The sequence below is a fragment of the Dermacentor andersoni genome, chromosome 5 (assembly GCF_023375885.2).
Source record: "Dermacentor andersoni chromosome 5, qqDerAnde1_hic_scaffold, whole genome shotgun sequence".
Lineage (NCBI taxonomy): Eukaryota > Metazoa > Arthropoda > Arachnida > Ixodida > Ixodidae > Dermacentor > Dermacentor andersoni.
This window is the reverse complement of record NC_092818.1, coordinates 191,102,690-191,117,425: the sequence shown is the minus strand read 5'-3', so window position 1 is coordinate 191,117,425 and position 14,736 is coordinate 191,102,690. Positions and strand designations below refer to the sequence as shown.

General features: G+C 43.4%; 1 protein-coding gene across 1 annotated transcript; it reads left to right on the top strand.

The window, feature by feature from the left end:
* The first annotated feature begins 2,528 nt into the window (after nucleotides 1–2,528).
* LOC126532337 (succinate dehydrogenase cytochrome b560 subunit, mitochondrial-like) lies at nucleotides 2,529–13,072 on the top strand. The gene is made up of 6 exons (XM_050180046.3): nucleotides 2,529–2,679; nucleotides 3,483–3,545; nucleotides 5,600–5,710; nucleotides 7,688–7,749; nucleotides 8,105–8,268; nucleotides 8,758–13,072. The coding sequence occupies exons 1-6, from the start codon at nucleotides 2,663–2,665 to the stop codon at nucleotides 8,860–8,862; spliced, it is 522 nt and encodes a 173-aa protein (XP_050036003.1). The 5' UTR covers nucleotides 2,529–2,662; the 3' UTR covers nucleotides 8,863–13,072.
* Nucleotides 13,073–14,736: the final 1,664 nt, after the last annotated feature.

Sequence of the window (14,736 nt, the reverse complement as noted above, 5' to 3'; positions counted from 1 at the left end):
AACCAGAGTTCCGGGCCACCACACGCCGAGAGTGGTGACGAAGGTGCAGCTGCTCAGCAGACGAGCCCTGGCCGTCTGCAGCCAAAGGCTCAGCAAATTGCAGCATGATTACAGTTTCAGTTGCAGCACACATCACTTGCCGACCTCCGATGACAGGGTGGCAAGAGATTTTAGATTTACCATCCGATCCACGGTCGTCATTCTCCACCTGAGAACCACGTGGTGCGATCTTGGGAAGCGTCCTTCTTCGAAAAGCGTGTTGTTGCACGTGCACGCGCCGCATAACGGATAGCGCTCACGTTAAACTCGGTAGAATATCAAATGGATATGACCACCAAATGTCTAAACTGCCCATTCACACACGCTGCAGTCTCCTAATCGTTGCAGTGTGCAATGTAACATCTATCAGACAACCAAGTCCGGCCTTGGAAACTCCGTCGCTTCCGTGGCACAGGTAATTGACGCCATTCATCGGGAGGGCGGGAAAGCAACTCCGCTTCTCTTGCACGGCCTCTTGGATCGGCGCGCGCCGACCCAGGAGGATGTGCCCTTTCGCCCACCTCTCAACTCTTCCCTTGCCCTCCCACGTAACCCCTCACTTTCGACTCTTCGCGTCCGCCGGCCCGGCGCCAGTTTAGCCCGCTGCATGAAGTTTCATGTTTCGTTATCTGCTGTTATCGGGTGGCGTCCCTGTATGTGCTCCCGCAGGGAGCAGAGTTGCGCATAGGTCCGGCATTATGTTCCAGCTATGCAGTGAAGCCACTCCTCGCACGCGCAGGAGACAAGTGCCGCGCGCTGTTCCATTTGCTTTTTTGTCTGCTGGTCACGAGCTACACACAAGTGCTGAGCAAGATGGCACGTTTGATCGCACGTTTGAACAGGCTATGCTCGAACCATTGGCGTAGACGAAGGGGGGTAGGGTTCCAACCCCTCGAAATTTTTAGTTTTATGTACAGGCACATGTACAAACACACGCACGAACGTGCATATAGGGGGTAGGACCCCCCTCGATCCTCCGAATGACTAGACTATGCCCGTGGCTCTAACAGCTCGATAGTTCGCGTGCAAACGCGCTGTACTTTGCAACAAAAAGCGGTGCAATGTTTTTAAGCATGCCAATGAAGTTTTCTCGCCGAGGCCGGAAGGCAAGAAATGTTTTAAAGGATGTTTAAAGAAAACTTCACACACGTAAGGTGGACAATTATGTGAGCGCATTTTGGCTGCCGATACCAGCCGATTAATCATCGTCGCCAAGCGAACTAACGTGCCTGCAGTTATGTCAGTGACCGTTAACAGAGCGTCATTTACTTTTCTCTTTTCTTACACTCTTAAAACGGTTGCACCTATAGGGGTGTATATTTGTCCCACAACAATAATCATCTGCCTTGCTTGCGTTTCCTTTCTTGAAAACTCGGCGCTCGCTACTTTCCTGTCGAAAATGCTGCGTCACACTGATAACGCGCATGCCGTTCGTGACTGGGAAGTACCGGGCTCGCAGCGTTACAAAAAACAAAAAGGAAGCGCAGGCAAGACAGATGACGATTATCGTTGTGGGACAAGATAAGCCCCAAAGGGTGTAAAATTTTCTAAGAGTGTTGGGCAAAGTTACACCCTTTGGGGTGTATCTCTGCCACACAACAATAATCGTTAACTGCCTTGCTTGCGTTTCCTTTCTTGAAAACGCCGCGCCCGCTACTTTCCTGTCGGGAATGCTATGCCATGCTGATAACGCGCATGCCGTTCGTTACTGGGAAATACCGGGCTCGCCGCGTTAAAGAAAGGAAATGCGGACATGCAGATGACGATTATCGTTGTGGCAAAGGGGTGTAATTTTGCTTAACACTCTTAGAAAAATTTACACCCTTTGGGGCGTATCTTGTCCCACAACAATAATAGTCATCTGTCTTGCCCGCGTTTCCTTTCTTTAACGCTGTGAGCCCGGTACTTCCCAGTCACGAACGGCACGCGCGTTATCAGTGTGACGCAGCATTCTCGACAGGAAAGTAGCGAGCGCCGAGTTTTCAAGAAAGGAAACGCAAGCTAGGCAGATGACGATTATTGTTGTGGGACAAATATACACCCCAAAGGGTGCAACCGTTTTAAGAGTGAAGAGTGTAGAGTGTGGCAGATATACACCCCCAAAGGCGTAAACCTTTTTATAAGTGCATGCGTACACTCTTAGGCAAAGTTACACCCTTTGGCTTGTCCCTTCTGCCACACAACAATAATCGTTATCTGCCTTGATGCGTTTCCTTTCTTTAACGCTGCGAGCCCGGAACTTTCCAGTAACGAACGGCACGCGCGTTATCAGAAGGGGCACTCCAAAGGGTGTAAACCGTTCTATGCTGATAACGCGCCTGCCGTTCGTTACTGGAAAGTACCGGGCTCGCAGCGTTAAAGAAAGGAAACGCATCAAGGCAGATAACGATTATTGTTTTGTGGCAGAAGGGGCAAGTCAAAGGGTGTAACTTTGCCTAAGAGCGTAGAGCAGCGCGCATGGAGGCATAGCCGTTTAAAGTTAACTGCAATTCATGTCGAGCCGATCCAATCCAACAATCTCCTTCGGGCGGCCGTCTGTTTCTGCTAGTTTCTGCAACTTTGGTTTCTGCGAACTTCTCATCCAGCTTTTAATACTTCATTTAGCTGTGACTATCATCTTATCATGGCGTACGCAGTGAGGTAAGCGCTTAAGTAATGTATGGTAAGATTTTCCGTGCTGTTGTTTCGTAGTTACGAAAGCGCTCCTGCGTTTCGAACGTGCAAGCTGCCCTTGGGGGCAAAGTTCTGACTGGTGTTGCTGAATGCACGGTGCGCGGTAGTGATGAACATAGCGTCACATGTTGGCGGCTGTACGTAATTGTATTGATTCATTCGTGTGTTTTTACTAGTTGTAACAACATGTCATTATTTCGCATTATTGTCGGCGCCTCCGACACCAAAGCGGCAACGGGGCACCAAAGGAACCCGGACTGGTCCGTGGGTTGGCGCTCGCTGAGGCCCCAATTAACCCACGGTCCGCCCTGCTTCCAGCTTTGATCCCCCGGCTACCCCTTTGGTGCCCTGGAGATCCTGCGCCGCCTCCTTTATTATAATCCCAGGTGCTCTCCTGAGGCCTCCGTTTGCCGGTTACATGTGCCCTCCTGGAGTAGTACTTATACAAAATCCAATCTATCATCGTGGCGAAAAAAAGCGACCCGTAACTTATGCAGCAACAGTTAGAACCTCGCCGTTAGAAGTTACGTAGTTTGAATGGCAGAAGCATAAATCACGCCGTTCAGCTTACTAAGTGCTTTGGCTATGGAACGGCAAGGTTAATCCCGACTCCTCCCCTGAGAAGTGGGGCACTATCCCGACTTCTCCCAATTATTTTTATATCTACGTGTGTGTGAACACTTACGACTGCACAACTGCAAGTAAGAAAAGTTGTAGTACAAACAATTGGCCTATCTAAGAGCTCTATCCTTCGGTTACGTTTATTTCAGGTTCGCCAACAAAACAAGTGCTGTGTCACTTCTGAGACCAGTGACAGCTTTGCCCACTGCATGGTATGCCCGATTTTCGCATTGATATTGTTCTTACTATAGTTACTCTAGGTGCCAGTGTTATTCGTAGTTGCATTCATACTTGTGCAGATTACAGAAAAAAGAAGGAACCGATTACAATTAGGAACCAATTACAATTACTTAACTTAAAAATAGATTACTTTTTTACTTTCCTCCGAACTTTTATTAACATTGCACAAATATAGTAAGTAAAACAAGCTCGGCTTGCTATTTCAGTGCGTTCTCAGCAGCCCTTCACACATTGTTTATTTTTGCAAACAACCGCCTTTCGAAGTTTTCATATCTCTTCACTGATCTTGTTGTAAATACACTGGCAGTGCCATTGAAAACTTGCTCTGTGTGCATGCTGAAGGGAAAAGCAGTATTGTACCTAATATCCGAACAAATTACGCATAAAACTGGGTTTATACTGTTACAAATAGATGCTAGGGTCATAGGACAGATGAGACCAACATTCCAGCTGTTATGCCTAGACGAAGGCAGGTCAACATGCAAGGTCAATGTCTGTTCTAGGTGTCTGCAAGTGCCCCATTCTGTGAAAGGGCTAATGACCATCAGGGCCTGGCTCCTCTAATTGCTACAAAAGAGCCGACGTCCAACAACTTCTGTGGGAACAATGTAGACCTGTGCCTCCATATTACCTTATCATTGCATCATATGTAGGAGCAAAGGCACAACATCAGAGGGAGAGTCTGGCGGGATGGTGCAAAATCATGAGCGCGATGCTGGAAACATAACAGTTCGACCATTCCAATCGGTCAAGACAAGGTCATCAAGTTCCCTTGCTGGCGACCTGGAGAGAACGATTGCTTAAAAGCGGATCTCTTGGGTGCCCTGTCAGCTCAGACATGTAAAGTGTTCCTACATGTAGTCTGCCTTGATTCAGTCATGTAGACTGCTGAGATATAGCTGGTTATCATAACCATAGAGCCAGTTGTAGATATGTAAAATCTACAACTCTATGTAAATCCATTCGTTTCCTTCAACTTCCTGAACTCATCTCCTCACTAACAAGCAACTTTTGGCAAAAGAGATGGACAATGACATGAGCCGACTTGTAACCAGGCCCGCTACCACGTTTTAGGCACTCCGGCAGCATAGGGAAGCAACCCTCTGTGTTACGCCCGAATCCAAACCACGAACCCAGAACCGGGATTCGAACTTTACTCAATGCTGCAATAATTGTACCTGGCTCACTATGAAGCACAGTGCTCCATTCTTGCTGGGGCTCCGAAAAGGCGTTCTCACTATAGGGCCAATGAAGAGCTGGAAAAATCACTTTTAGATGCTTTCTAGGCAGTATTGTCTGATATCAGTTCAAATCGTCTGCCAACATCTGGTGGAACGTTAAAATGAGGAAACAAATACTGAGCACTCGGGTCTGTCTGTCCGAACATGCGCATTTGCTGGGATGCTGCATTGCAGACTGCAGGCGTTGTTCTGTAATTTCTGCCAAATTCAAGGGCTGAAAGCTGTGTCACTTGTTACAGCTTGTCTCATCATGACGATTATTGGCTTTTATTGCATAAGGGCCAGTTCTGGCTGCTTATCACTAAAGTAACTGGTTACATGTAATTTGTTACTCCAAAAAGTAATTGAATTACAGTGAGCATTACCAAGCAAAAAAGTAATCAATCAGTTACAAAGCTACCAAAAAATGAAATTGCTCATGAGTAATCACAAGTAATCAATTGCATGCAATTTGTTGTCTACAAGTCTGGTCTTGCCTCATGTGTTGGAAGACTAGAGGAAAACGAAGGTGTCATAAGCATTAGGTCAGTAGCTTGGTGGACCGTGGTGCACGGATAGGCAGTGGATGACAGCGGTCACATGCATTGGAGTTCCAGTAGGGGCAGTCATTCGGCGGACATTAAATTCTGACGTCAATAATTTGACCCAATTTTGCCTGTCCCGTCAAGATGTGAGCCAGTGAGGGGTACCTGCAGCTTGTGTTAACTCAATGCGTTCACTGTTGCATCCTATTGACAGAAAGTTGCTGGTTGTGTTGTATGTTTTCTTATCTTTTTCTTTCCCAGTCTTGCGCCCATGTCAGCAATGAGTCCCAAGCAGGCAGAAGCAACAGAACACTTTTTCAAAAAGAACAAGTCACTCGAGAGGCCTTTGTCTCCTCACCTGAGCATTTATGCGTAAGGAAATGTTCAGATTCTTTCTTCAGCCATGTCTCATTTCAACAGCATTAGTCATGTAATAGCAACATCTTGAACGTATGTCAACTTCTTGCATTGTCTGTAATGTATCTAAGCAGAAGAAAATTACTGACACACTCATATTCAAGTACTCTAAAGTTGTCCCACATGTTGACAGCATTGCATAGCAACTTAATATTTGACATGCATTGGTATTAGAGTATATTTGCTTATGCAATATCAAAAGAAATATTGAACCAAGTAGTATTTCAAACAGGATAGCTGGATGTGAATGCAATGACCATGTGACAGGTACTTCTAGGTTAGCTAGAACTGTTCTTACTTTTATAGCTGATATCTACCGAGAGCCACAAACGAAATGGTGAAAGATTGTAGTGTAGACTTGGCTTCTGTAGTATGTTCATACCCTTAACTCAACCCCCAGTCCTGATCTGTGCTCATCATGGAAGGTTGTACCAATGTAGCCAATCACAAGTCACTCGTTCAGCCTGATGTTTTGCTGCTGCCACCGCCAAAGACAAGTTACGGTCGGTAATTGCCTTTTGGTTCAATTTTCAACACTAGAAGGCGGTAGAAGTCTGGAAAAAGCACGTTATGAAGTATCAGTAATCTAGTAATATATTTACAGAATGACAGGAAATTCTATGGCTACATCAAAAAAAGATGAGAAAGCTTGGTACGTTTTTTCTGGAATTGTTTTGGTGGTTTAGAAAGCTAAACAGTTCTCCCAAGGTGGCACATATCTGTTACAATAGCTTTAACATATACACACATAATAAGTTCAACCCAGAAGGGACTATTGCAGAAGTGGGCACAAAGTGCAGGATTACAAAGGTATGTTTAGAAAATTGTAGGCATCTTTCAAGCTTTCAAAATTGGGACTTGTATAAAGTAGAAAAAAGGTTGCAAAGCTACATTGGCATCAAGTGTGGTGAGAAACTAATTTCATGGAATTGAACGGATATTGCCAGCTAATTCTAAAGGTCAATAGTAGTGTGCTAGAAGAAACTGTATTAAACATTTTAATACTTTGCGCATAAAATCGTTTTCAGGTAAAGTTCATGATAGATGCAGGTCGAAGACTGCTTAGCAAAAGATAACTATTTGTTACGTAAAAGCCAACATCAAGAGGTAGTGATATCTTGCATAAACTTCAAAGAACCAATTTCATGACAGGCTGAGAGAGGTGCTAAGTTGAAGGATAGAACAGCAAGGGAAAGTCAAAAGTATGTTGTACACAAGGCATATAAAGCGCATTGCCTTCTTACTGACAGTACAGCATCAACATTTTTTTCATAGTGCTGCATAGATGACAAGGACATTTCTGATGTCCTTGTCATCTATGCAACCCTGTAAAAAAAGTTGATGCTGTACTGTCAGTAAGAAGGCAATGCGCTGATGCATATTCTAGTATGGATTGAATTAGCAATTTTTCTTATACAGCTTAGTATTTTTGGAGCAGTTGGAATTGTTAGTCTTACATATCTGACATTTTCTTTTAGTGCTTTATTAATAATCATCTGAACATTGTGAGATTACGATAAATTGCTTATGAAAATGACTCTTGGATGTTTATAATTAGGTACCCTGTATAAAAGTGAAATTCTTTAAGGTCTTTTTAAGGCTTTCAGATTTATGTGGTTGCTCACCTGCATGCTATTCCTGAAATGTGCTTGTAGAGCCAAATTTGGATGGCTTAAAGCACTTTTGCAGAACTGAGGCCATATTCACAAAAGTTTCTTATGCTAGAATTCTTTGCAACAAAAATTTATGGTCAATCCTGATGATGGACATATTATTAGCGAAGGTGACCGGCCAATGACAAACAGGGTTTAGGAATGAAAGGCTTTGGGATTCTGCCCTTGATATTTGGAGGAGTATTTGTATGCTTCTTTTTTTTTAATTATAGGCGGGGTGATCCAGCAAATATGAAATACAACTTTATTTGATTTGCAGGCCGCAAATGTCATGGGTGCCTTCACTGATACACAGGACAACTGGCATTGGCATGACAATGTGTGAGTACTTTTTCAAAGCCAGAGCAGGGCTATCTGATCTCTGTTGAGCAGCTCTAAAGGAGATGGTGAATTCTTTATTGTTTCGCAATGTTTTAATCACTGAGAAAATTGAAGGCTTAAGATGTTGCACAATCCTTCTGTATTTCAAACTGCCCACAATTAATGGGAGTTGTTGCATAGCTGTGGGGACTATCTCTAATGTTATACTGTCCTTAGCACCAGTGCCAGCTTTGAGTTGGAGACCTACACAGAGAGGGTGCCACACCCTCTCTGTGGGGGTGGGGGGGGCTTATGGGGCTTATAAGTGTGAATAGCTTCACTTTATGACTACGACGTCTTTGTTTCTCTTGCCCAGGCCTGTATGGAATAGGTGCGATGCCATTTGTATGCTCACACCAGTTCCCACACTATGTGGAGGCCCTGCAGGCCATGCACATCTCACCCATCCTCACTTTCCCAGTGAAGCTTGGCCTGGCCTTTGCCCTCTGCTACCACACTTTCAATGGCATACGCCACCTGGTGAGTTGTGTGTCATGGTGTAATGTCGGGATTTTCTCTGAGACCATCCAGCTTAAAGGAAGACCTTAAAATGCAGAAACCTTCTTGTGTCGCGATTTGGTGCATAACCCTATGCTGTTTCTTTGAAAGACTGATGGCACACTTCCTTTAAAATCTTGCCGTAAGATGGGACTTTTTATATGTTCAGAATTTTGTATTCACAACTGCCATACTTGCAGCTAGGCCCGTCTAGTTTAGTGGCTCATATGTGTGCTCTTAGTCGGACCAGAAACAGAAGTTACACTGAATGTCTAGTATGATTTGCACATTTAAAGCTTTAACATCCTTAACAGAAAAGGGAATGTTAAGAGCAGAATGTAAACCAGTATAAGCTATACTGCAAAGAAAGGGACTGTGTGTGCTATGCTCTCACATATGAAATTACTATGTACAGTTGTGTATAACCATCCACATGCAGAACTTGAAACTTCTGCTGATACATGCTTTCAGGCCTGGGATTTGGGTCTTGGCTTCAGCCTCAAGGAGCTCTACGCAACAGGCTATCTTATCATAGGCGTCAGTTTGGTGGCAGCAGTGGTTTTGGCCCTCAAGTAGACCTGCCTTATGCCTGGACTGGAGCACCTAGGGTCAAGGTGATGAATTTGCCCAGTGACATGCACACTTTAACACTCTTAATGTGCTTGGTCAGGATCTCTGGGAGTGTTAGTACAATATCTATGACATATGTGTTTCTAATACCCCTGTCAGATTGGAAAATTTAATGGCATTCAATACATAAAAACGTTGCAATTTTGCTCAAAAGGTGTAGCATTATTAGTGATTGGTAAAGTGATTAGACAGCTACACAAAGTAAGGTTCATATTTTTATTGGCCATATAAATTGCAGTAAACATTCACTCAACTAATTAAATTAACAAGCATGGTGTCATGCATGCACAGGCAAACATGAACAGATCTCACTCAATGACCATGAGCAGTCGCTATCGCAATGCTACAGTAATGAAAACACTTGCTTCACTGCACCTCTAAACCTTGAGATTACGGGACCTCCAACATTAGGCACATGGAAAGACAGTGCGCATGAAGCCACCAGCATCTCGGCTCATATTTAGTTTTTGCAGCTGCCGCAGATTACCGTATTTACTCAATTCTCTTACTCAATGCCCTCGATTGTAAATGGCACCTGCCGCTTGCCATGACCTAAAAAAATAAAAAAGAAGAAAAGTCCTTTACAGTATTGTGCACCTAATTCTTTCATACAGGAAAACAACTTCCTCTCATTTGAAAAAACAAAGATTTACTCCCAGTACACTAAAGTTGCGATAATTAAAGAAAGTCGCAGTTTCGGCCAAAATGCAAAGCATCGATTACGATAGCAAATTAGTAGACAGTTATACAAAAAGTAAGGATAGTAGTTTTATCTGCCATATAAACTTTTAAACATTTGCTTACGAACTAAATTGCCAAGCATGGTGTCACGTGCACACAAGCAAACATGAACACGTCTCACGCAATGATTGCGGGAACTCTATCAAAGCGCTAGAGTGGGGAAGTGTGGTAGCGGGAGCTAGCGAATTGACCTTTGTGCGGTCTCTCCCTTCAACGCGAACTAACCGATGAGAACACAGCACAGTGCGCCTAGATGAGTAGACTCTGTCTCCATCACAGATCGCTTTCAAGATAGGGACGTAGGAGCCGTCGGAGTATAAAGCTTCTCCTGCTTGCGTTAGATTCGAGTAAATACGCTACTTTCAAGATAAGGTGCATGGGCTGCATATGCACTCAACTGTGCAAAGAGCCATGCACAGCCTGCCTAAAAGAGGAGATGCACGCCCTCCTCTTCTAATGCATGCATGATCGCGTGGCCTCCATCATTGGGAGTGTGGGAAGACAGCGTGCATTAAGCCACCATGTTTCTTGGCTCACCCTCGCATGCTTTTCCTTGCACTCACAGCATACGGCACACAGGGCGCGGTAGGATTTTATCGCTCTTGGACTTTCTATAGAACATTGTGGCAATGGCAAAAGTTCCCCTAGAGTGTCCATATTTGCTATAGAAATAGTAACTTTAGTAATCAATTGTAGACAAGCAAGGGATGTCAAAATGTTCCCCTGTCAAAGTGTTGGCTCCAGCAACATCGTTCTTCGACCATTATAGATAAATAATAGTCTCCATGTGATCCTCTGTCTTGTTTGGCAATCAAATAACATTGAGCTCCTGGAACGTCACGTGGCAAGATTTAATACCAGTTGCTTAATATGGTGAGAGCAATGCATGAAAGAATAAAATGCTGGAAAAATGCCCCCATGTGTGTGCAAAAGGTTCCTCTTTATTAAAATTAATTTAGGTATTTATGTTACTCGCTGTAGTACCTCAGTGGCTGTGGTGTTGTGCTGCTTAGCGCAAGGTCACAAGTTTGATTTTGGCCGCAGCGGCCGCATTTTGATGGGAGTGGAATGCAAAAATGCTCATGTACGGCATGCCTCATAATCAGGTCAAGACTAGAGCCAGGTATGAATCAAATTAGTTAATTTATCACTGAAACCATGGGGCACATCTGGTAGCACAATGAATGCACAGGTACACTGTCTCTTGCTTATGAGATCAAATGCATCACAATTTTGTATCTTACAAAATATAGACCATTGCTATTAAATTCGTAAATATTAATTCTGTTGTGCTGTTTTTGCTGATCCTGTACGTTTCTTGGCGCTTTTTGGTGGTGAGCATTCACATGTTCTGCAACATATTTGAATGAGTTTCCTGAACTCATTGCAAATGATTGCAAGCGATCACATATGTCACTTTCATCTATCGACATTAAATATTCCCACGTAGCAACAAACTAGTGACATATACAGTTGTCATTTGGTGCAAATGCATTACATTTTCTTGTGTGGCAGGGGTATTATTGAACTGTATCATGCCTTTACTGACCCAAGCTTTGTTGTTTACTTTAGCCATGCACAGTAAAAGGAAGTGCCTTGATGTGCATCTATGTTTTCTCCTAGTGTGTCTGTACCATCTTTTGTCAATTTACTAAGGTGGAGGAAATTGTGTTCATGAGGCTGCATGCCAAGGTGGCCTCTACACCGGCTACCATATCTATTGGGAATTGGCCACACCTTCCACAAGATGCAGCATGCACAAACTGTCCCTTTCCAGTGATGAAAGCAGACGCCTGCCACTTAGTATGAAATTGTCCACCTTTACAACCGGAATGCTCCCATCTCCTGCACGTTGGCCTCTGCTGCAGCGCTATGTCTAGCTACGATGTCTGGATGTACAAAAGCAGATACCACAAAACACTTCCTTAAATTCATGGACTTCATGAACAACACAGGTCTTACAGAGAACGTATAACACCTATCAGACAATATGCTTTAGAGACAAGCCTTCATTGAAAAATTTTTAAAATATCTTGCACATCTCCCAACTGTTATCAGTTTATTGTAAGATGCCCAATTTTTAGGCTGTTATCAGTTGTAACGACACCAATAATTTTACTAATTTTGATTTGCATACAGTTTAGGGCAAAACTAACTTCGAAAGAATGAAATGCGGTTGCCCACAGATTTTTCTGACCCTTATTGTTCATACCTGCCGGCACCATAGCCACTCACTTCATAGGAATGAGAATAGTGCAGTCAGTCTGTCAACGTTACATGATTACCTTATCAATAAATATCATGGATATTTCTGCATATCTGTGGCTCATATAAATTTAACTACAACTATATAGAGCTGAAAGGTGCCTTTTCACAGAATCTGTTTTTTCATTGTTGTTGAAGCATGATTTTTGTTTTTTGTAGAAAGCTTACTCTAAACTCATGCTGTCCGAGGTACACATACACACTTTATTAACAATCATTTACCTATAGACACAGATAACAAGCAGCAGCAAACTTGCAACAGCAGATACTAACTAGGAAAACATTGCTTTTAGATCATGGTAACTTTTTCAGTGAATCTGATGTTTTTGCTGTTGCTTTAGGAACTTGTCTGTATAATCATTCACGAAGCAAGTACTCCTTGGTGTCCTTTCACTATAAGACTTTCAATGGAAAGTTCAAAGAGCAATGAGCAAAATATTTTCAACAGAATTTATTTTTTATAAAACTTCATGCAGCCTCTGTAAAATCGTGAAATGCACGCAGATTTGTAAACATTATGAAAACTCTGGGTGGGCCGGCAGGTATGGAGTTGTTGCTTTTGTCATTCTTACTCTGTGCTCAAAGCCATTACCAGTTCAAACAAATAGGCACCGTCAAGCTCTGAACCGCTAAGGGCCAGTGTTACCATCGCTTCCATTACTGTTGCTGCTGTCAATTCCATCAAACAGTGGCTGTGTTGTCATCCTGTCATCCTCACCACTTTCCCCTTCTGCCTGATTGAGTTTCGCTCGTGCAAGGACACCTCCAGCAACCACCAACCACACTGCTGTGTAGCTCATGTATGCTATTGCATGCAATGCTGTAGTTTGAGAAGTCTGTGGATGTTGTGGACGAAGTTAACACAAAGTTATGTTACCGTTGTTATTTGTTGCTAGTGCAGCTGAACGAAATGTGGGAAGAAGCGACAGAGCCTACGTGTGTAGACATATGCAAAGTCAGCAACATTTTTATAGAGAGAGTTAATTAAAACAACATGCGGCAGCATTAAGGTCCTAGTGTCTATCCCATTCCTTGTTGTAAACCTGTTTTGTGTGCATACGTATGGGAGGTGTTGCTCATTTTGGTGGCTTGTATTAAAGCGCGAATTGTGTAGCACTTATAAATAAAGATATAATGATGTGCAAATTTACGGCTGGGCAAATGGTGTTGCAATTTGAACTACACAAGTTACTCCCATATATTCGCCGACGATCCTCAACTCAGTGGCCCCCTTTATGGAGGTCAGCAATTCCCTATGACTGAAATATACTCCATTTTCTACATAGCAGGCAATGCTACAAAGGCTAGGGAGACTTCTCTCACTGCTTGCATTCACAGCCCAAAAATAGTGTGTCACATATAAGATTTACAGGTATATGCCATGCAATTTGGTGTAAGGTGATGTCTGAAGCCTTTAGTTTGCAAAATATGACAATTATGACACGGAAGGCATGGCAGATTTGAAACTATTTACCACTGAGTGAACTTAATGATGCATTTCTGTAACCAGCTGCCATGGCGCACCGCTTACACTTGTTGTCAAAATACACTGTCGAATACTCGCAGCACAAATGTGCATAAGTAATATGTGATTTGATGTAGTTAGTTTTATGTCTACAAGTTTTAGTTGTAATAAGTGAAGTGCAGTTATTCTGTGGAAAGTGTTGCGGATTGAAAACAACTGCACTGCTAAATGCTTAGAGTGAGACTTTTACGACCACACTACTTGAGTAGCCTCTGCAGCATAGCCTGCTGAGTATGAGTATGTATTAGTCACTTTTCTCTGGAATGCTTCCTGAGATTTCATTCCTTTATCAGACACTCGGCATCTACCTTCAAGTTGCTGTAGCCAAGGGGTGTTCTTTAAGCAACTCCTCATTGCAGGAATAGCTGAGCATCGTTAATAAAGTGTAGGGACTATAGTTCATCCGAGGAACACCGCTGCCATCCGCTCGGCAGTACCATGTTCAAGTGCACTTCTAATTAAGGGGGATTTCACACATCGGTTTCTGCCAGCTATGACATGTTGGCTCGCCACTTCTGCATTCTTGGGTCCTATTAGACAGTTATAGTATAGCGTATGCAACTATAGCATACGGTATAGTACAGCGTACGCTAAGCAGCACGTGTTTGTTAGTTTTAGTCACCCTGCGATATCTTCCGATCTCAGAGGCCATATGCCATATGTCGTTGGGGTGGGGCTATCTCCCGACTTGAGCGATAGGTGGCGCTGACATCTCGAATGTTTCTTTCGTTAGGCTTCGACTCGTTCGAAACGAGAAGCGATCTCGAAAACTCCACAAGGTTATATATAATACTCTGTCGCCGAAGCAGCCTGAGACTAAGCGAAGGCCGTCTACACAGTCATTTGCTACGAACGAAGTGAATTTTACAAAAGCAACACCAAATTCTATTCGAAGCAGGTAGCCGGAACCACCACCATGTTTCCCGCAAACTATGCAAACCACGCAAAGACGCTAAATCTGATAAATAGCATGCGTAGGCTATACGCTGTGAGTCGTTTAGCATTCTGCGCATGCACAGTAACAACCCGCTATATTATAGCGCACACAATGGTGTAGCAAACGCTAAACTAAAACTGTCTATTAACTGCTGCACTCAGTCTAAGTGTTTGCTGGTTTAGCTCTTAATGAAAGGCCCTCAGGATGATTATCAAAGGTGAACCCCAGCAGCTCCTGGCTGTTGGTTTGCAGCCGTTGCCATAGCATTGATTAACCGTGATTTGTTGGTACAAGCGCTGCATGAATACTTGCAATTTTGACTATTTTTATGAATATTGTTACGGAGAGTATT

What these genes read in the sequence shown, in the direction of transcription:
- LOC126532337 (XM_050180046.3), top strand. An exon ending in ACAGCTTTGCCCACTGCATG is followed by an intron (nt 3,546 to 5,599) that starts GTATGCCCGATT and finishes TTTCTTTCCCAG; the next exon opens with TCTTGCGCCCATGTCAGCAA. An exon ending in TCAATGGCATACGCCACCTG is followed by an intron (nt 8,269 to 8,757) that starts GTGAGTTGTGTG and finishes ACATGCTTTCAG; the next exon opens with GCCTGGGATTTGGGTCTTGG.